Source organism: Haematobia irritans, chromosome 2 (genome assembly GCF_050003625.1).
Source record: "Haematobia irritans isolate KBUSLIRL chromosome 2, ASM5000362v1, whole genome shotgun sequence".
Lineage (NCBI taxonomy): Eukaryota > Metazoa > Arthropoda > Insecta > Diptera > Muscidae > Haematobia > Haematobia irritans.
Window position 1 is genome coordinate 88,386,713 of NC_134398.1, and position 23,513 is coordinate 88,410,225.

Below are 23,513 nucleotides of genomic sequence, written 5' to 3' on the forward strand. Positions count from 1 at the left end.
TCCGATTACACTTTCCTTTTTTGTATTCACATGAAACCACGTGCCACTTCTGAATAAATAAATAAACATAAAACACAGAAATTCCGTATTCTCCGTCCATTCTAAGAAACAGTCAACACACGACTGACGCGCAAAATGAAAATAGTGTGTACCTGTCAATGTTTTTATAAAATTCTTTTCGCTGCAAAATTAAAAAAAAAAAAAAAAAACAAGTATATACGGCCGTAAGTTCGGCCAGGCCGAATCTTATGTACCCTCCACCATGGATTGCGTAGGAACTTCTACTAAAGGCTGTCATCCACAATCGAATTACTTGGGTTGAGATAACACTTGCCGATGGCAAGGTATCGTAAAACTTTTTAACACTGTCTTCTAAATTGTAAGTTAGCCCATACGGGGTATATATTAAACAAAAAAAGGCCGATTAAATACGTATATAATCTAGTTTGACAAAATTTTCTATAGAAATAAAATTTTGACAAAATTTTCTATAGAAATGAAACCTTGACAAAATTTTCTATAGAAATAAAATTTTGACAAAATTTTCTATAGAAATAAAAATTTGACAAAATTTTCTATAGAAATAAAAACTTGACAAAATTTTCTATAGAAATAAAATGTTGACAAAATTTTCTATGGAAGTAAAATGTTGACACAATTTTCTATAGCAATACAATTTTGACAAAAATTTCTATAGAAATAAAATGTTGACAAAATTTTGTATAGAAATGAAATTTTGACAAAACTTAGTATAGAAATAAAATGTTGACAAAATTTTCTATAGAAATAAAATTTTGACAAAATTTTCTATGGAAATAAAATTTTGACAAACATTTGTATAGAAATAAGCTTTTGACAAAACTTTCTATAGAAATGAAATTTTGACAAAACTTTCTACAGTAATAAAATTTGACAAAATTTTCTATGGAAATAAAGTTTTGGTAGATTATTTTTGGCGATATGGACCAATTTTTGTGTAATAAGTCATCGGATATATATAACTAAAGACCGATATGGACCAATTTTTACATGGCTGTTAGAGGCCATATATTGACAAAATGTACCAAATTTCAACCGTATCTGATGACTTTTGCTCCTCCAAGAGGTTCCGGACGTCAAATCTGGGGACGGTTTATATGGGAACTATATATTATTATGGACCGATATGGACCAATTTTTGCATGGTTGTTAGAGACCATATACTAACACCATGTACCAAATTTCAACTGGATCGGATGAATTTTGCTCTTCCAAGAGGCTCCGGAGGTCAAATCTGGGGATCGGTTTATATGGGGGCTATATATAATTATGGACCGATATGGACCAATTTTTGCATGGTTATTAGAGGCCGTAAACTAACATCAGGTACCAAATTTCAACCGGATCGGATGAATCTGGCCCCTCCAAGAGGCTCCGGAGGTCAAATCTGGGGATCGGTTTATATGGGGGCTATATATAATTATGGACCGATATGGACCAATTTTTGCATGGTTATTAGAGGCCGTAAACTAACATCAGGTACCAAATTTCAACCGGATCGGATGAATCTGGCCCCTCCAAGAGGCTCCGGAGGTCAAATCTGGGGATCGGTTTATATGGGGGCTATATATAATTATGGACCGATATGGACCAATTTTTGCATGGTTGTTAAAAACCGTATACTAAGACCACGTACTAAATTTCAACCGGATCGGATGAATTTTGCTCCTCCAAGGGGCTCCGGTGGTCAAATCTGGGGATCGGTTTATATGGGAGCTATATATAATTATGGACCGATATGGACCAATTTTTGCATGGTTGTTAGAGGCCGTATACTAACATCAGGTACCAAATTTCAACCGGATTGGATGAATTTTGCCCCTCCAAAAGTCTCCGGAGGTCAAATCTGGGGATCGGTTTATATGGGGGCTATATATAATTATGGACCGATATGGACCAATTTTTGCATGGTTGTTAGAGACCATATACTAACATCAGGTACCAAATTTCAATCGGATCGGATGAATTTTGCCCCTCCAAGAGGCTCCGAAGGTCAAATCTGGGGATCGGTTTATATGGGGGCTATATATAATTATGGACCGATATGGACCAATTTTTGCATGGTTGTTAGAGACCGTATACTTAGACCACGTACCAAATTTCAACCGGATCGGATTAATTTTGCTGCTCCGGGAGGCTCCCCAAGCCAAATTTGGGGATCGGTTTATATGGGGGCTATACGTAAACGTGGTCCGATATGGCCCATTTTCAATTCCATCCGACCTACATCAATAACAACTACTTGTGCCAAGTTTCAAGTCGATAGCTTGTTTCGTTCGGAAGTTAGCGTGATTTCCACAGACGGACAGACGGACAGACGGACGGACGGACGGACGTGCTTAGATCGACTCAGAATTTCACCACGACCCAGAATATATATACTTTATGGGGTCTTAGAGCAATATTTCGATGTGTTACAAACGGAATGACAAATTTAATATACCCCCATCCTATGGTGGAGGGTATAATAAATGGTCACGAAAACAATGTACATGGTCTTTATGGCCATATAATGGTTCTAGACATGTCAATACGTAACCTATAAAAATACCTTTTTCCCAGCAAAAAAGTAAAAAAAATTGAATGGTCTCAAATTCTATCATATAATAGGATATATTTGCGGCATCTGGGAACCATTTAAATGCTTATTGCCAACATATATTTTTCTCCGCACGAAAATTATTTTTAAAGACAAAATACATGGTTTTCGCGACAATTACATACTCTAGATAAGCATTAAATGGATGCGTCAACCATGTCCAAACATGTTTTTTTTTGTGCGTGAGTAAAGTAAAGGAACACATCTTATATCTAAATAAAAACTATAAAACTTTTCTTTTTATGTAAAAATGTCTTTTATGTCAACCGAATTTTTGTAATATGTATAAACTGACGACAACATTTTTATCAAATGGTGGACACATCCATTAATTACAATTAAGAAAAAAAGTTTACGACATCTTTATCGAAAGCAGGATTTTTAATGTTGATAAATCGGTTACGATATTTTTATCAAATTGTGGATTTTTGTTATCAATTTTAAACTTACAAATCTGCTACGACATATTTGTTGAATAGTGACTTTTTTATCCGTTTTGAAGGTGATAACATGCCTACGACATTTTTGTTGAATAGTGGATATTTTTATCAGTTCAAATTAGAGAATATTTTCGATAAAACACCTACAACTATGGGCTTTGAATATTCGAACAAGTTTTTCGCAGGAAAATTTAATAATATTTCATTTGGATCTTCGTATTTCGTGCTTTTTGCACCAAAATTAGTGTTTTTAGATTTACAAAAAGCACCATATGTGTATTTTCAGTGCCTTTGCATAAAAGCACAAACTTGGGGCTTTCTGACATTTTTATTTAGTGCTTTTTTCAATTTGAACAGTATTGAGTTTGATTGACGACATATTTTCATATAAAAAAATTAGACTATCAAAAGCTTAAGAAACTGAACTATATTACCAATATAGAATTTCATTCTTATGCAGGTGGTATTCATCATTTTCTTAATCAAAATTGTGATTTAAGGTATTCTTTTGAAAAATCTTACGACGCGTGCCGAATTTCTGAACTTGATAAAGATGTCATTAAAAACTTTTGTATTAAATACACAAAAGCACTGATTGTTGCCATCAGAAATAGAGTCTCTTCAAATATTAAAATACTAGAATATTAATATTTCCAAATTTACAGCCTGTTTCTGTATGTCGAACGAGCTCTATCGATCGACTGCAATGCATAGAAACAGCTGATTTTTGGTTATAAATTCAGCTGTTTGTCTTAATACCACTTCATCGAAATAGCTCGTTCGACATACAGAAACAGAAATGTCGATAAATTTATTTTTTCCTCTGAAAAACATATTTTGAATTTTGAAATTCATAACAGATCAAAATGAATGGAACGAAAGTAAAATGCTTCAAATCAAATCAATACCAAAAGTTCTATAATACATCTTAAAAAGTTTATTTTTTTTACATTGAAATTTAGGTGGCTGGAGTAGTTTTTGTGTCGGGAACTGGTATGTTACTGCCTGATCATGAAACTCAAAATCGACTCGAGACGAATCGTTCGTCTAGATTGAAACTAAAATAACTTTAGATATATTTTCTAGAAAGTCCTGAATTTTGTCATGAACTCATTATTTATGATTTACTATCGAACACCGAAACAATTGGGATTTCACAGACTCTGGTTTTCGAGATATTAATATGTGATTTTCGAATCGTTCGTCTCGTGGCGAACAAAATTCCACGAACAGGCAGTTAGAGTTTATAATATAGTTTTCGTGCTCTTTGCCCTCCGAGAGTTGGCACCACTGGCTAGCCTGCCCGCCTTGCAGACACAAGGTCGTGGGTTCGAACACCAAAAAGTTTTTCAGTGGTAGATTATCCCACATCAATGATGCTGGTGACATTTCTGAGTAATTCAAAGCTTCTTTAAGTAGTTTCACTGCAATGTGGAACGCCATTCGACTCGGCTATAAAAAAGGAGGTCCCTTGTCATTGAGCTTAACATGGAATCAATCGGACAGCACTCAGTGATAAGAAAGAAGTTCACCATTGTGGTATTTACAATGGACTGTGGTACAGTCTAAGTGAGCCTAATACATCGGGCTGCCACTGGCACGACCTCAAATTCACAATGTACAAGGTAAGGAGACCGAGCAAGATGAATCTAAATCCGTGATTGAATCAGTAAAAGAGACTGTTAAGAAGGCTATGTCGGAAATAAAACAGCAGGCAAATAAATCTAGAATAAAATGCTATAATTGTGATAAGACTGGACATCTTTCCCGGGAATGTAAAGCGCGGCGTAAACCGTCGGGGTCAATCTCACCATCCCCATTAAACAATAGTCATAAGGAGGTGACCACAAAGTCAAGCGACTCAAATTTAAACTTTGCGGATAATAGAAAAATTGTTACGTTTTTATATTGAGGCGTGTTCAATAACCCGATAAAAAAACACAGTTCTTTTCAAATAACGACAATCTACATTTTATTTGCTTAACAGGTAGTTTTCTCTTATTTGCTCTACGATGGTTGCTTCAATTCAAGAATCCGGAAGCTCAACTGGCACGTTGGATAGAAAGACTCCAAAGCTACGATTTCAGTATTGAGCATAGAAAAGGTGGCAAACACGGCAACGCTGACGCCTTGTCATGTCGACCTTGTAATGTCGAGTGCAAACACTGTTCGAAAGCTGAACATAAGGAGGAAATTGTTGACATCCGGCTGTTACACATAGAATCTAGAGTGGACTGGGCAACAGAACAGCGCAAGGATCCTCTCTTAAAAAAAATTATTTCGGCAAAGGAAGAAGAAAAGAAACCTAGCAAGAAAGACATCGCAGCCGAAAGTCCACTTATGAAATCATACTGGGCTCAATGGGACAGTCTATGTCTAGTCAATGGAACCCAGCAACGTAAGTGGGAAAGTGAAGATGGCAAGAATATCCGAAACTTGATCATCGGACCAGAGTCAAAAGTAAAGGATGTTTTGACGGAGTTTCACAATGGTCCTAGTGGAGGTCACTTGGGAATAACCAATACTGCCGAGAAAGTGAAGCAACGATTTTACTGGGTTGGATGCCAGAAATCAATTGCGGAATGGGTAGCCAATTGCGAGAAGTGCATGAAGGCGAAAGGTCCATTTGAAAGCCATTTGAAAGAATAGCAATGGCAGGCCCTTCCCCAGTAAGTGATTCTGGAAACCGATATGTCCTGGTGGTCAACAGTAACGACATACCAAACACGTTTGGCGAAGTTCACGAATCAGTGCGCAACAAAATGAAAATGGTCAGCAACAGGATAAAGGCAAGATATGATCGTGCTGCAAATACTGAGGGCTTCCAAGAAGGACAATTGGTTCTGCTTTTTAATCCGCAACGAAAGAAAGGATTGTGTCCCAACCCTGCCAACATTTTTTGAATTTGACGGCGCTTCTGGGAATCCCCACCACGTCGAAAACAATCGTATACGACCAAGGCCGTAGCCAGGATTTTAGTTCGGGGGGGTTCAACTTTAAAAAAAATATTCATATAATCTCATGTGTAGAAATTTTTTTTTATGCATAGGTATGTATACAATATTTATACCTTCACCACTACTGTGGTACAGGGTATAATAAGTTTGTGCATTTGTATGTAACGCCAAGAAATAGTAGTCATAGGCACATCTTTTAGTATACCGATCGGTTTAGAATTAAATTCTGAGTCGATATAGCGATGTCCGTCTGTCTGTCCGTCCGTCTGTATATGTAATTTTGTGCACAAAGTACAGGTCGCAGTTTAAGTCTGATCGTCCTCAAATTTGGCATGACGTCTTTCTTCGGGTCAAAGACAATCGCTATTGATTTTGGAAAAAATCTGTTCAGATTTAGATATAACTGCCATATATATTTATCACCGATTTAATCATAATTCACGTATTTATGAACCGATGTTCTTCTAAATACATCTGAATATTTTCCCAGTCCCATAAAATCTGCACAATATCAGGTAAATCGGTTCAGATTTATATATAGCTCCCATATATATCTTTAGTCCGATTTTGACTTATATGGCCCCAAAAGCCAAAGTTTTACCTTGATTTGCTTCAAATTTTGCACAACGAGTACGTTTAATAGTATTGTCTATTGTGCCAAATTAAGTTGAAATCCGTTCAGATTTAGATATAGCTCCCATATATAGCTTTCGCCCGATTTACACTCATATGACCACAGAGGCCAATTTTTTGCTCCGATTTAGTTGAAATTTTGCACAGGGAGTAAAATTAGCATTGTAGCTATGCGTGCCAAATTTTATTGAAATCGGTTGAATCAGATTTAGATATAGCTCCCATATATATGTTTTTCTGATTTCGACAAAAAGGGTAAAAATACCAACATCAATGACTTCTTCAGTCGGCACATTTATTCGGCGATGAACCGACATTAATCCCAATCCTTTGAGTCTACTCTCGCTAGTCGAATTTCTAAGATACGTCTTTAATCTCTTCATTGTTGAAAATGAACGTTTGGATGAGCACGTAGTAACTGCAGGGATGGAAAATGCAGTACTATAGTACTTTTTTCAAAACTTTTTCACCCCGGTCAGTACCGTTTTACCCCCGCGAATGATTTAGTACCTTTTGTGTATACATTTTTGAGTCGATATCTGATTTATGGTACAATAGCTTTGACAAAATATTTTAATATTTTGAGAAAGTCTTTATCAACCTTATTTGCTATTAGTCTTTTACAAATATGGCAAAACAGACATGTTCGTGTGGGAAGAAAATATCGATTTTGTAAAAGACATAGTCAAAAACAGGATTTTATTGAACTTCAAGAATGTTTTAGTCGAAAAAAGAATGCGATTCTATATTATCGATTTTTTATTTCTGTAGAAAATGTCAAAATTTTATTACTATATAGAAGTTTTGCAAAATTTTATTTTTATAGAAAATTTTGTAAAAATTTTATTTCTATAGGAAATTTTTGCAAAATTTTATTTCTATAGAGAAAATTTTGCAAAAATTTTTTTATAGAATTTTTTTTTGGAAAATTTTATTTCTATAGAAAATTTTGTCAAAATTTTATTTATATAGAAAATTCAGTCTCTTGACAATAATCTTCCAGTGAAATTTTTGTTGAAATTTAGTAAAAAGTACCTTTCCGCTCAAACAATACCTTTTTTGTACTTTCTTAAAAAATGTATTTTCCATCCCTGAGTAACTGGCAAAGTGACCAAAATTTTTAAAAGAATATGCACGTTGGGAAATATCTCTTTATTGCACTCTCCAAGTGCTTCCACTTGGAGGGGTGTTTCATCCCCCCCCCTGAATACGGCCTTGTATACGACATCCAAAACTCGTCGGAAAAGCGCCGACGAGAAGTTGTACCACGCCAAGTTACTACAAAAAAGTATCGCATGAGTGCAATTATTAGGTGCCATTTTTAATAAATTTAGAACGACGCCAATAAGTGCCCTTTCAAACTATCAGTAAAAGTGAATTTTAAGGTAGTTGTAAAAGAATCATTGTGGTCAAGTAAACATGATTGGTTAGAAGTTTATTAATTTGATTAAACATTGTTGTTGTTTTTTGATTTCAGCTTAAAACAATGCATTGACTAAACTACAAGTGTAGCTTAACCAACAGAGGAAAAGAATGTTTGTCAAATTTATTTGGGCAAAGCCCTATAGACTGCAAGATGGTTGGATGGACGCGCGTTTCGGAATTACCACATTCCTCATCAGCATCCTCTACTTGCAGCAAAACTATCAACCAATTATCAGAATAAATTCAGGCAGTTCATTAAACCCAACAATGAACCACACTTGAACCTTCCGAAAAAAGGTTTTGCATGATAGCCGGCTTATGCCGAAATAAATTCGTACAAACATATCTATTTTCCTATGCTACTGTTAAATCATCGATTTGAGTGCCACACAATAACGATTGAGATATTGTAGAAATAAAACCGCACTAATAGATCCTTAATTTTTATAAATTCAGGCCACCGTGCAAAACTGCCCAGGATATTTTGGTATGAGGAGAAAGGTCGTAACGTGTACTTTCTGGCTATATGGTCGCTATATCGAAAAGCAATCCCGAAAAATGTGGTTTATCCAATTTAATGGAAAAATACTAACTTGGATGGATTAATATACGGAAAAAGGCCCCACTGTGCAATCCTGGTACCAGGATATTTTGGTATCGGGAGAATGGGCGTGACGTGTACTTTATGGCTAAAAGATTTCTATATTCAATACAAATCCAGAAATTTGTGTTTTGTCCAATTTTATGCAAAAATGCAAACTACGTCCGAAATATAATGAAAATGTCCCCAGTTTATAACGACAATCTACAATTTCTTTGCTTAACGATAAGTTTTACTTATTTGCTCTACGATGTGTACTATGTTATATGAATTTTAGCTTACGACTGACTCTCCCTCTGTCAGCTCTTTTATAGTACTGTATAACGAAATCGAAAATTCTCGATAGTCTGGCCTACAACATTCTAGACTATTCGACTACTATCTGGTAGATGTCGCTCGGGCGATATCGCACATATTTATCGGCTTATGCTCATTGTCTTGGCTACAATCATCTAGAACATTCTACTAGCTGACAGATGTCGCACAGGCATAAATGATTATGGTCACATTACTACAACTATAACAATAAGCAATGAAGATAACAAAACAAAAGGGGTTATTTTACAATGAACGTTTAGGAAAGTACTAGAAAATAAAGAAATTATTTTGACAAGTGATGACGTAATTTGACCATTACAATTTGAAATTTTAAATTAACGGAAACTAATTTGAATTAACTTAAATCTAGAAATATCGAATTCGTATCAATATTATAAGAAGCTAGTGCGCTTGGTGTTTCACAAAATATCAAATGGCTCATGTAACAATAGTGATGGCAAAATACTTTCATGTACATTTCATACTTTTTCATACCCTTCTCCCATCACAGTTGGCGATTGTTGCAGTGTCACTTACGAGTTTGTGGTAGCGATGAGGATGAAATGGAACTTTGAAATGCTGGCAGGGAAGCTGCAAACACAATGGGAAGGACCGCATTCAAAAGGACGACAGCCCAAGGTCAAAGATGAAAATTGTTCATCTGGAACCTTTGGCTCCTTACGGAATGGATTATGTGCCTATTCGGGACAAACAGGCTTAAGCAGGAGGCAGTGTTACGAATTAGATGTCTCTAGATTTAAGTTTATTTAAATTAGTTTTCGTTAATTTAAAATTTCAAATTGTAACGATTAGATTACGTCATCACTTATCAAAATCATCTCTTCATTTTCTAGTACTTTCCAAAACATCTTTTGTGTTCTTAGTTTCCCAATCGTTCATTGTAATGTAATCCACTTTGTTTTGTTATCTTCATTGCTTATTGTCATTGTTGTAGTAATATGAGCATAATCATCTGCAGATAAATTACGAAATACTTGAGGCTGAGCATAATCAGATATGCATGTGCGACATCTGCCAGGTACTAGTGGAATAGTCTAGTTGGTTGTAGGCAAGACTATGAAGATAACCAGTTGAATATGTGCTAGCTAAATATGTGCGATATCTAGATGTTTGACTGCTCTAGAAAGTTGTAGGCAAGACTATAAGCGAGAAAGTGATTGTTCTAGATAGTTGTAGGCAAGATTAGCCAGAATGTTCGAATTCATCATATCACGCTATATAAACTCCTGACAGAGGGAGCTGTCAAGTCAGTTGTAAGTTAAATTCAAACAGTACGCATCGTTGAGCAAATAAGTGAAATCTATCAGTTAAGCAAATAAATTTTAGATTGCCATTATTTGAAAAAACTGTGTTTTAATTATCGGGTCATTAAACAAGCCTCAGTATAAAAACCTAACAATTGGTGTCGGAAGTGAAATAACGATAAAATTACGTCATAACTTGTCTTTATTTTCTAGAACTTTCCTAAACATCTTTCTCAATCGCTCATTGTAAAGTAACCCCTTTGCTTTGTTATCTTCATTTATTGTTATTGTTGTAGTAATATGAGCATAACCATCTGCAGTTAAATTACGAGATACTTGATAGGCAAAACTATGAGCGACAGAAGCGACCAAGTGATTGTTCTAGATAGTTGTAGGCAAGTCTATGAGCATAATCTGATATGCGACATCTGCCAGCTGTTAGTAGAATGTTCTAGATGGTTGTAGCCAAGACTATGAGAATAAGCCGATAAAAATGTGCGATATTGCCAGATATGTGCGACATCTGCTTGTCGATTAATCGAGATGGTTGTATCTAGTCTATCCAGAATTTTCGAAATCGTCATATCACGGTATATAAAACCCTGACGGAAGGAGCTGTCAAGTCAGTCGTAATCTAAAATTCATACAGTACACATCGTAGAGCAAATAACTGAAACCTACCAGTTAAGCAAATAAATTGTAGATTGTCGTTATTTCAAAAATAACTGTGTTTTTATTATCGGGTTGTTGAACAAGCCTCAATATAAAAACGTAACAATATGTTAACATACAGAGGCCATTTTTGGTGTGTAATATGCAAAATGATAAAAAGAACATCTGCATAGCCCATTTTTTTTAAACTTTGTTTTTGCAAAAATAGTGGTTGTATTTTAAAAGACACAGTGCGCATTAAAATAAGTTCTTGTTTACAAATAAACAATTTGATTGTAGTAGAGCAATGAGAATAGAGATATGTTTAAAAACTATGTTTTTTGAAAGAAAATACTACAGATTTTCTAGAAAAACATAGTGTGTTATGATGTTTTAAATAATTTTGTAGAAACATACTTAATTTCGTATAATTGGGTTTAAGTCTTAAGACGTAAGATTTTTTTCTGGTTAAACGAAGCAGTGCGCATTTAAGCGTTAATAAATAATTAGGCATCCGATGTCGTTGTTTTGTGAGCAAACTTGTTTTAAAATACATATTTCAATCACTGCTTGCGTTTCAGCTGAAAAAATTCCATCTGATCCAATTCGTAATTGACTTAATAAAAATCGCATTTGATTTTCTAAATTTTCCCATATGATTAAGCTATCAGACCTAAAGTTGTTTTCCGCAAATAAAAAGAAATATTTATTGCATTGCTCCCAACGTTTCGACAATTTTTGTTGTCTTCATCTATTAAGGAATTCATCTATTAAGCTGAGTACTATGTTCAGTTTTCAAGCTGAAAACCAGCTTGTTTTCACGGTTACTTTTTTAATTAATTAATTTAGAAATATAAAATTATTTGCAAAATTATGGATCTTTTCCATCCATTATTTTGCAAGACTTGATCAAAATATAATCGTCTTACTAAATATATTTGTACTTTTAATTTAGTGTTTTCGTGAAAACCTCGAACATAGTACTCACCTTTAAATAAAAACACATTATAATTTTGTACTCTTTACCATAAACATTTCCACTTACAATATTATTTTAACTTAAGTTACATTGAATTACAGTATACACGTAACATATAAAACAACATAAAACATAAATTAAAACTAATATCACAGCCGGGGTTTCAGGATTGCAACACTGTAAGCAGCACTTATGTTGTCCGTATCTTCTTTTAAGTTCATTGTTCGTCTTATATTTTGTTGTATTCTTAAGATTTCAATTGCCATTCGTTTTTTTCTCTCTCTCTTTTCTCTTTGTCAAGTATTCTACAGTTTTCAAAATCAGCTGTATGTTATGCCCAGTGCTTATTATGTGTTGTGATAATGCTGTTCTTTCTTTTCGTTTATCTATGTCCGTTTTGTGCTCTCCAATTCTTGTCCCCAGTGTTCTCTTCGTAGTTCCAATGTATATACGATCACATTTCTCTTTATCACTCCCTTTGCAGTTGATTTCGTATACCACGTCATGTTGTTGTTCTTTTTGCATTGGTGTTTTAACTTTTGTGAAAACGGCGCTTAATGTATTGAAAGGCTTGAAAGCAAAACATATGTTTTTTGTTGATATTGTTTCCCTCAAGTTCGCGTTGTCAATTAATCCAGGGATGTATTTTACACCGTGAAAAATCCGTTCATTATATTCATTTTGGCCATTGTTATTCTTTGTTGTAAAACTATTTATTTGATTTTATTCAATTATGCCAATAATTGATTTTTCATTGCTTCATTTTTTTTTCTATGTAGATGCCGATATCGCTGACTGTTAAACCTACATGTTATTGAACCTCACTAAATGCTGTGTAGACTGATTGTTCAGTATAAATACTGAATGTCGTCTTTCATCCATCCAAGGTGGAATATGGGTACGTCCGGTACGACCAATATTAAAGAAACTCCTTAGCACACTTCCCTGATTAGCGTTAAGTTTAAAGTTAGTTAGTTTATATAGTCAAAATAAAGTGACCCTTCTAAACTTAAAATAATTTTGAAGAAAGATGAACTTCGTATAGCAACAAATACATTTTTATATGCTCGAACGATGTGATTTTAATAGAATTTTAAGAAAGAATGTATTCTATGTATTTGTCGACATTTTTCGTACCATTGCACTACAGAGTAAAGTAGCTGAATTGGATTAATTTATGGAAAAAATATATTGAAATTTTCATACATGTGGACAAATTATACACATTATTAGTAACCATTTTACTACTTTAACTGTATTTATTTATGTTTTTAAAAAAGTTTTATTTATTTATACAGGCCCATATTTTCTTCTTTTTCTTTAAAATTAATTATTAACGAAAAGTAAATCTGAAATGACTACGTATTTCGCACGATAATGTAAAATTAGTGATGTCCTTTAGGGGAAGTTATCTATATCAATGATATGAATTTGTCGCTGATTCAATTCGAAGTTTTTAATGTTTTTCTCTTTAAATTATTTACACTTCATACACTGAAAAGAAACATGGCCGGTTCCAAAGATTTTGTCTTTACACTTATGATTTTGGCATTGATTCCGAGTCAAAGCAGCGGAGAATTGAAGTAAGCACACATTTAAGACACTATATTAAGTTTGAGTTTTTTTGTGCTCAACTCCTGGAAATAAATTAAATAATTTTTTATAAAATTTTAATTTTTCCGAAATTTTTTTTTCCAGTGTAGGTAAGTACTTTGTTCAGTTTTCTGTGTGTATATATATATTTTTGTGTTTGGTAAAAAACCCGAACCATTACCCATCTTATTTTATCGCAATGGACTGAATAGTCTAAGTGAGCCTGAAACTTAATCGGGCTGCCATTTTAATCTACCCACCTCATTACATAAATTTTTCCGAGTCGCAAATCTTCCCCAAAGAAAATTCTTAGATCAGCCAATAAACTCAACTATAAAATCCTGATCTTAAAATAGAAACGGGTACCAATCATTGGTAAAATAGAATTTCACCAACTGTACAATGTTCACAACAGGGCAACCTACCGTTTTTTCATACTGCGATAATATAGCTTACAAAAGAAAATAAATTGAACATATTTTTGTTTTTTTAAATCTCTTTACAGATTTTCCTTTACACTACTGGGATGTAGATGCTGTAGTCGAAAAAGAAAAAACATTTTCATTGCTACATGGCAGATAGTGTTGGCCTTACTCTATGACTGGCGGAAACTCAACTGACAGTATTGACAATACATCCGAAGAATGCCTTATTACATTGCTACAACACCGTCGCAATATCGTCTCCAAACAGTTGTCTACATTGAAGCGAAATAACTTCTAACCAACATCATAAGATTGACCGACTCTATACCAATCCTAAGTTTAAGTTTACATATCATAGCTCTATCTGTTGGAGGAGTGCGATGGAGGATATCAAATGTGTCGTTCGTCTGTTACATGTTCTGGGTTTCATTACGTTCTTGCTAGATTCCGAAACAGGATGGGGCAGCAGCATGCAGGTATATGCACAAGGTAAGAAACTCCATAAAATATATAACGATCAGCTAAAAATCACCTCCTGAGTTGAACTAACATAGCTCTTGGTGTCCATCCGTTCGCAAGAATCTGGTCGCAATTGTTAAGCGATTTTGATGAAATTCGGCACAAATTTAAATATAACCCCCATACGAGTATATACATACACATGTGGATAGAAAAATAGGTGTAAGTACTTTTTTAACGAGGCAATGGTTTTTATATTTTATAATTTTTATTGAATATTTCGGATTAATTAATAAAGTAAACATATTTCGTGTATTTGAAAAGTAGTTTAGAATTCAGATAGGACTAAATAACAGGTTGGCTGACAAGTCCCCGGTCTGACACGTAGATGGTGTCGCTAGTATTAAATGCATATTATTTTTATATAGTACCAACCTTCAAATGATTCGTGTCAAAATTTGACGTCTGTAAGTCAATTAGTTTGTGAGATAGAGCGTCTTTTGTGAAGCAACTTTTGTTATTGTGAAAAAAGTGAAAAAAAAGAATTTCGTGTTTTGATCAAATACTGTTTTCTGAAGGGAAAAAACACGGCGGAAGCAAAAACTTGGCTTGATAATGAGTTTCCGGACTCTGCCCCAGGGAAATCAACAATAATTAATTGGTATGCCAAATTCAAGAGTGGTGAAATGACCACGGAGTACGGTGAACGCAGTGGACGCCCGAAATAGGTGGTTACCGACGAAATCGTCAAAAAAATCCACAAAATGATTTTGAATGACCGTAAAATGAAGTTGATCGAGATAGCAGAGACCTTAAAGATATCAAAGGAACGTGTTGGTCACAGCATTCATCAATATTTGGATATGCGGAAGCTCTGTGCAAAATGGGTGCCGCCGAGCTCACATTTGACCAAAAACAACAACGTGTTGATGATTCTGAGCGGTGTTTGCAGCTGTTAACTCGTAATACACCCGAGTTTTTCCGTCGATATGTGACAATGGATGAAACATGGCTCCATCACTACACTCCTGAGTCCAATCGACAGTCGGCTGAGTGGACAGCGACCGGTGAACCGTCTCCGAAGCGTGGAAAGACTCAAAAGTCCGCTGGCTGGAATATTTTTTATCGATTATCTTGAGAAGGGAAAAACCATCAACAGTGACTATTATATGGCGTTATTGGAGCGTTTGAAGGTCGAAATCGCGGCAAAACGGCCCCATATGAAGAAGAAAAAAGTGTTGTTCCACCAAGACAACGCACCGTGCCACAAGTCATTGAGAACGATGGCAAAAATTCATGAATTGGGCTTCGAATTGCTTCCCCACCCACCGTATTCTCCAGATCTGGCCCCCAGCGACTTTTTCTTGTTCTCAGACCTCAAAAGGATGCTCGCAGGGAAAAAATTTGGCTACAATGAAGAGGTGATCGCCGAAACTGATCGTTGTATTGCTCTTGAAGGAAACTATGTTGAATAATAAAAACGAATTTGGACAAAAAAATTTGTTTTTCATTGTTAGACCGGGGACTTATCAGCCAACCTTTTAATAACATAAAATAAAGTAAATTCAAGAAAATCGTCGAATTTTATGTGGAATAAAAAAACATGAAAATAATGTAAGAATTTTTACATGAATGTTAGTATTTGCAATAAGCATCAAGCCAGGTCGCTAATATCCTGTATATTCACCTGGATTTTTAAGGACAGCTTGAATTCTCTTAGGCATGGAAGAAATTAACTTACGGCGAATCTCTACCTGTACATTATACTATACTTTTTGAATATTTTCCCACAATAGTTTTTGAATTCGCCCCAAAGGTTTTCAATGGGATTGAGATCTGTGGACTGATTTGGCCACTCAACAACATTCGAATTATGAACCCGAAACCATCTTTGATGGGTGTTTCGGGTCGTTATCCTGCTGAAATCTCCAAACAAGTGGCATATTTCTCTCAGCGTATGGTAACATAACTGTATCCAACATACTCGTATTATGGTCTGTTGTCATACTCGAAATATGTTTACTTTATAAATTAATCCGAAATATTCAATAAAAAGTATAAAATATAAAAACCATAGCTTCGTTTAAAACAAAAATAATTACACCTATTTTTTATATTGCCTGATTGCAATAAATATGGTCATAATGGGCTTATATCATCGAATTTTACCCCAAGATGGCACAATGTCATCCTCTATGGTGTAAGCTTAACCTGCAACAAATCATCCAAGTCAGTTCCCATTTAGAATAGCTCCCCTATATATATATGTGCCGCCCGATTGTCCGAAATTTGATCACAATGTCATTATTTATTAACCCCTCTTTCTCAAAATAGAATCAAATTTAGATATATCTCCTAAATATGAGCATTTATTAACCGATGTTAGTTCTGTGGCATCAACCAAACCTGCAAAATAACACATTATCCAATTCGGTTGAGATTTAGATATAGTTTTCACTAAAATCAAGTATAGTTCATACTTCTACATATGTATATATCACTAGATTTTCATGAATATAGCTACACGCAAAGAAACTATACTATCCTCCGGAACGAAATTTTAGACAAAGGAGATTCTTGTCTAAAGAGTTAATAAACCCTTTAAGAATTAATAAACCCGAATTTATGACAATCGACGCAAATACTATTTCTAATAAAGGGTGATTCTTTTGAGGTTAGGATTTTCATGCATTAGTATTTGACAGATCACGTGGGATTTCAGACATGGTGTCAAAGAGAAAGATGCTCAGTATGCTTTGACATTTCATCATGAATAGACTTACGATCTGCCACAACGTCGAATTTTCAGTGAATGGGCCCTAGAAAAGTTGGCAGAAAATCCGCTTTTTTATCGAGAAATTTTGTTCAGCGATGAGGCTCATCTCTGGTTGAATAGCTACGTAAATAAGCAAAATTGCCGCATTTGGAGTGAAGAGCAACCAGAAGCCGTTCAAGAACTGCCCATGCATCCCGAAAAATGCACTGTTTGGTGTGGTTTGTACGCTGGTGGAATCATTGGACCGTATTTTTTCAAAGATGCTGTTGGACGCAACGTTACGGTGAATGGCGATCGCTATCGTTCGATGCTAACAAACTTTTTGTTGCCAAAAATGGAAGAACTGAACTTGGTTGACATGTGGTTTCAACAAGATGGCGCTACATGCCACACAGCTCGCGATTCTATGGCCATTTTGAGGGAAAACTTCGGAGAACAATTCATCTCAAGAAATGGACCGGTAAGTTGGCCACCAAGATCATGCGATTTGACGCCTTTAGACTATTTTTTGTGGGGCTACGTCAAGTCTAAAGTCTACAGAAATAAGCCAGCAACTATTCCAGCTTTGGAAGACAACATTTCCGAAGAAATTCGGGCTATTCCGGCCGAAATGCTCGAAAAAGTTGCCCAAAATTGGACTTTCCGAATGGACCACCTAAGACGCAGCCGCGGTCAACATTTAAATGAAATTATCTTCAAAAAGTAAATGTCATGGACCAATCTAACGTTTCAAATAAAGAACCGATGAGATTTTGCAAATTTTATGCGTTTTTTTTAAAAAAAAGTTATCAAGCTCTTAACAAATCACCCTTTATATTAAAGAAAATTGGTTAGGGTCAAAAGAAAACTTAGTTTGTCTAAAATTTCGTTCCTCGGAAAAGAAAATTCTTCTTTCATTACCGATCTTATTGAAATAGGGAACTTAGCAATGCCATATGGTATATCTTGAACCTGTACAATATGGACATAGCCCTATATGTTAACGGATCTCGTTCTGGGAGTTTAAATTTATTTACCGGTGCCAACCATAGCATTATTAGCCGTACAGTACAGTTAGGCAGCACTTATTTTCAAGAGAGATTACTCTCATGGAAGAGTTTCATAAATTCTGTATTTAAATTTGTTCGACCGACTTTTGATAAAATGTTGATAAAAATTTTAATAAAATGTGAATTCGGAAATTCGAAGTAAAGTTGTTCGGAAAATGCGTTAGCCAGTTTTTTATCGCTGAATCAGCTTCAATGAAAGAATTATTAACATGTACCGGTCGTGAAATTATCAAACCAATAAAAAAACCGGAGAACTGTCTGGGGAAGTTCCTTACTGGCACAAAAATGAAGTACACATTTTTCTTCTTCCTATGTGGATTCCATGAGGAGTATCCAATTTCAACTGCATAAAACCATTCTACGTTCTCGTATGTTGCCTGTCAAATAAATCAGAGAATGTCGGGCACAATGAAGATGCCTTTCCGAACATGTAACGGGAAATGAAGCACCCTCTATGTTGACTGTCAAAAACTGTTAATTTAGGAATTTTAATTAAAAAAGTCTGGCAAGAAGGAGATTCCCCTCCGGTTCAAATAAAAAAAAAATTAATTACTTAATTCCCATGCATATTCTCTGTACATTTCAAGAAAGTTTTCAATTTAAAAAAAATCGGAGCAGCCCCTCATTATAATTCCTAGTAAATTTCAAAGAAACCAGAGAAGTTTTAAGAAAATCTGAAAACTTAAAATTTTCAAAAAATCGGACAAGGAGGAGGTGTAACTCTTCGACCAAATAACGAAAAACCACGTACTCTCCCCCATTGCCTGGAAATTTCAAGTAACTTGAAGAAGTTTAGATTTTGCTCGATTGTATTAAAAAAGGTACGTTCCCTTAACCAATCAAATATCGAAAAACAAATTAATACTAGAGGTGTGCACGTGACACGAAATTGTCGTGACTCACGAAAATTTTCGTGACTCACGCGTGAGTCGAGAGTCACGCTCATGTCACCGGCGTGAGTGTGCGTGATTAACAAACCAAAATGTCGTGCGTGAGCGTGAGTCACGAAAACAATATCTTCGTGAGTGTGCGTGAGTAACGAATTACGCTCACGAAAAGAATCCCCCTCTCCAACATAAAACGCTTAAAAGTTAAATTCATTTGCAATTTAAGTGATCCTAGAATGTTAAGAGTTTAATAACGCTTTCGATTTTAATCGTGCTCATGATTTCAGACACGTCCCTCAGGTAAATTACTCATAAAATTATTCGTGAGTCACGGTATTTTTCGTGAGTCACGACATTTTCGTGCGTGAGTACAAGTTTTCTTTTCGGGAGTGTGCGTGAGCGTGAGACCTACCAAACAATATCGTGCGTGAGTGTGCGTGAGTGTGCGTGAGTAAGATATTTCCGTCGTGAGTGTGCGTGAGCGTGAGTAAAATATTACTCACGTGCACACCTCTAATTAATACTCCATTCACATTAGGCTCGAAATCTACTAAAACTAGATTTGAAATCCATTTTTCATAAAGCAAATGACAGTTGAAATCTAATTAAAGTGGATTTTGGAAGTGTAATGTGAATGAGGTATAAGGCACAAACCTAAGCTTCCGTGAAATTTCAAGAAAATCTGGGAACGTTGGTTAAATTTTCAAAGTCACCGTCCAAATATTAAAAAAAAAAAATCAGACATCTCATTTTAATTTCATAACCTCTCCCCACGATCTGTGTAAATTTCAAGTGAATCGGAGAAGTTTAGTTTTTTTGGCTGTACTTTAAGTTCAGCAAAGGGGTGCTCCCCTTCCTGACGAAATATCGAAACATACACGCAAAGAAAAAAAGATTGGAAAACGTGTACCGAAAACGTTTTTCTTTTGTTAGAGTTTTTTGAATTTCTTCAAAAATTTTAAACTTTTATCACCAAAAAAAAAAAAATCGTTTGTTACAAAATTTTTATTTTTTTCAATAAAAAAAATATTTTTGAACCAACAACACAGTCCATTTCGTTTATATCAAGCACTGTTCTTTCGGACTTTAAGTCTTTAATAAGACACATTTTACAGTTCATAGTAAAAATTTAATATAGTAGTATGTAATATTGAACATCTTTTCGGAATCTTCCGAACATATCTGGAATATATGTAAAAAAAACTTTTTGGTATTCGGTCGAAGCAGGGATCGAATCCACGACCCTTGGCATGCAAGACAGACGTAGCAACCACTGCTCCACGGTGCCCAACGAAATGTATGTTTCTGTTAAATAAAGTTTCTTTAATCGGCTCGTGGGCGCCGCAAGCTATAATTGTCTATTGAGGACAATAACAGCTACATAGCTCAGTGGATAGTGTGTTGGCTTACAAATTGCATTGTCCGCGGTTCAATTCTCCGTCCAGCCGCAAGGTAAATTTAAAAAATTTATAAAATCGAATAATTTATTCTACATTGTTTGTATTAAAAGAAAAGGTGATAAGAACTAAAAAACCTCGTGGAAGTGAGAATGATGTGAGGGAAAATGCAATTTGTCAGAAAAGATTGTTTGTTTGAGTTAGTCTTTATAAAATTGTTTTTACATCCTGGAAAAGAATAAACTTTGTTTTTCTAAAATTTCGTTTGGGAGGAAAGAATAATTTTTTTTTTTGCGTGTGTGCCCATTAAAAAGAAATGTTTGCGCCTTACATAATGTCGTCCATGAAAACCTAACTTTCATGGTTTCAAGAACATCCGTTCACAATGCCAATATCTCTTTTTTTAATATTTTGATATTCGACTAACGGAGTAATAAAGTCAGTTACCCCCCCTTGTGTTTCCTCGGATATGTAATATGAAAGTGCTTTCCAACAGCCAGTTCAATTCTTCTGTTGTTTTTATACACTTAATAGGTCGAGTGGGTTTCTCTGGCGGAGTTTTGTCATTTAACATTAATACTCGCAGAAATATTTTAATAGTTTCATAGTACATTAGCTCTAGCACCCACAGATGGGCACTTTTACATCATTTTTTTTTGTTCTCCTTTTACAGGTCACAATCAGCCAGATGAACCGGAGCCTGTGTTTTTGTCACAGCTTCCCAATGTCACTGTGTCCCAAGGTAGAGATGTCTCCTTCACATGTGTGGTTAACAATTTAGGACAATACAAGGTAAGTAAAATAAAATAACTCACTCACACATATGTATATGCACCATTTTATAATAAAAGCCAAGAGCGCTCTTGTAGCTGAATATAAGCTTCGCTAAAGCCACTACCCGGTGTTGCCAGTATGTTGCTGGCTCTTGTTCCCAAATTAGGACGCTTTCATCCCCAAAAAATGCCAATTAAATTAAAAATCCCCAATAACTTTTTGACTATTTCTTATGAAAAATTTCTATGAAAATGTATCTAGAATAAAAACAATTTGATGTGAACTATATCGATTTATTATGCTGAAAGCCCCCACAAAATCCGCAGCTCGAAAATTTCGTCCTCATCCACGAAAAGTATTGGGAACAAATCGCCAATACTGGCATCATTGCCACCACCATACCATCTTGGCTTTATTTGTCATTATAGAAAATTCTCTGTACCAAATGCACTGAAAAGAATATTGTCGGGAGGCCACCGATTTCATGACCTTAAAAATACGAATGCGAATTTTCTTTAGCATAGACGACGCATTTCTCGAATATAATTTTTTCCTTTTCCAGAAATCGATAAACTTTTCATTGAAGTCTTTTAGTCTTTATAGTTAAGTGATTCGACTTGAAAATGGGTATCTTAACATAAAAGAAAATTTCTCGTATGTTTGACTAAGGTTAACTTGTTAGTTAGTTGACTTAAAATGGCAGCCCGATTAAGTTTCAGGCTCACTTGGACTATTCAGACCATTGTGATACCACATTAACTGGAAGTACATATTACATATGATCACTTCTAGTTTAACCGCTGAACCTTTTCTATTATCTTCTTCTGTTGAACCAACCAGATTGTTCCAAACACATTACCAGACTGCTTAAGTTAACGTTTTCCAGGTCCGCCAGTAATCTAAAGCTGCACGCAGAGAAGGAATGTGATCCCCTCAAACATGTTTCAAGAGCAAAGTGTTATTTTTGTATGGTGACCATGTAACATGTTTGTCACTAAAATGTTATTTTCTCGTCAAATATAACCTGCTTGCCGAAATCAGATACATGATATAAATGGTCACCACCCAAAAATAACATTTTGCTCTTAAAACATGTTTGAGGTGATCATATTCCTTCTCTGGGTGTGTCTGCTCCTAATATTCGCTTACGCCTTTCACAAAATGCAGGACAAGAGGTGTTAAATTGATTCCTTTTCTTCCGCCAATAGTTTTTGCAAACTCGCCTATGAAGCAGCGACCCGTTATAACAGATATCAGGAGTGATATCTGACGTCTTGAAAACACTAACATATCTAGTGTGCGGTTTAAGTTTGCATAGTGGGGCCTTTTTCCTTATATTAATCCATCCAAGTTAGTATTTTTCCATTAAATTGGATAAACCACATTTTTCTGGATTGCTTTTCAATATAGCCACAATATAGCCAGAAAGTACACGTTACGACCTTTCTCCTCATACCAAAATATCCTGGGCAGTTTTGCACGGTGGCCTGAATTTATAAAAATTAAGGATCTATTAGTACGGTTTCATTTCTACAATATCTCAATAGTTATTGTGTTTTGATCATTACTTCTCAGCCAATTCGCCACGTCTTTTATTGCTAATATTTCAGCCTAAAACACTACAGTGATTAGGTAATCTGATCGCTATTCGAAGTTCCAGGTCTTTAGAATATACTCCGAAGCCCACCTGTCCATCCAATTTGGAGTCATCAGTATAGAAATCTTATAACGCCTCACTGTTGGGAATTAGAGTGTCAAACTCCCTCCCTTACCTTTTGTTAGCATTGTTTTAGTTTCACAACAACACTGAAGCTTTCCCGGTTCCAAAGACTTTAGAATAATGATTTTGGTATTGACTCCGAGCCAAGGAAACGGATAATTGTAGCATGGATACATTTAGAGCACACTTATCTTATAATTTTGAGTTTATATATTGAGTTTATATATTTTATATCTCCTATTTTTTGAAAGGTTTTTAGTCAAGATACAAAAAGTGAACACATTTAAAAATAAACCAAAAATAACAAGTATATGCGGCCGAAGTTCGGCCAGGTCGAATCTTATGTACCCTCCACCACGGATTGCGTAGAAACTTCTACTAAAGACGGTCATCCTACTTGGGCTGCGGCCGATGGCAATGCATCTTAAATTTTTTAACATAATCTTCTAAATTGTAAGTTAGTCCATGCGGGATATATATTAGATAAAAAAGGTCGATTAAATACGTATTTATTCAGTTCTTGGCC

At 35.2% G+C, this 23,513-nt stretch overlaps 1 protein-coding gene across 1 annotated transcript in view; it reads left to right on the plus strand.

Moving 5' to 3' along the window:
- Positions 1 to 14,305: 14,305 nt before the first annotated feature.
- DIP-lambda (Dpr-interacting protein lambda) overlaps positions 14,306 to 23,513 on the plus strand; it is a 177,936-nt gene continuing 168,728 nt past the window's right edge. The window contains exons 1-3 of the mRNA XM_075294521.1: positions 14,306 to 14,414; positions 16,181 to 16,339; positions 21,167 to 21,285. Coding sequence (XP_075150636.1) covers positions 14,306 to 14,414; positions 16,181 to 16,339; positions 21,167 to 21,285 — 387 coding nt within the window. The remainder of the gene's footprint in view (positions 14,415 to 16,180; positions 16,340 to 21,166; positions 21,286 to 23,513) is intronic.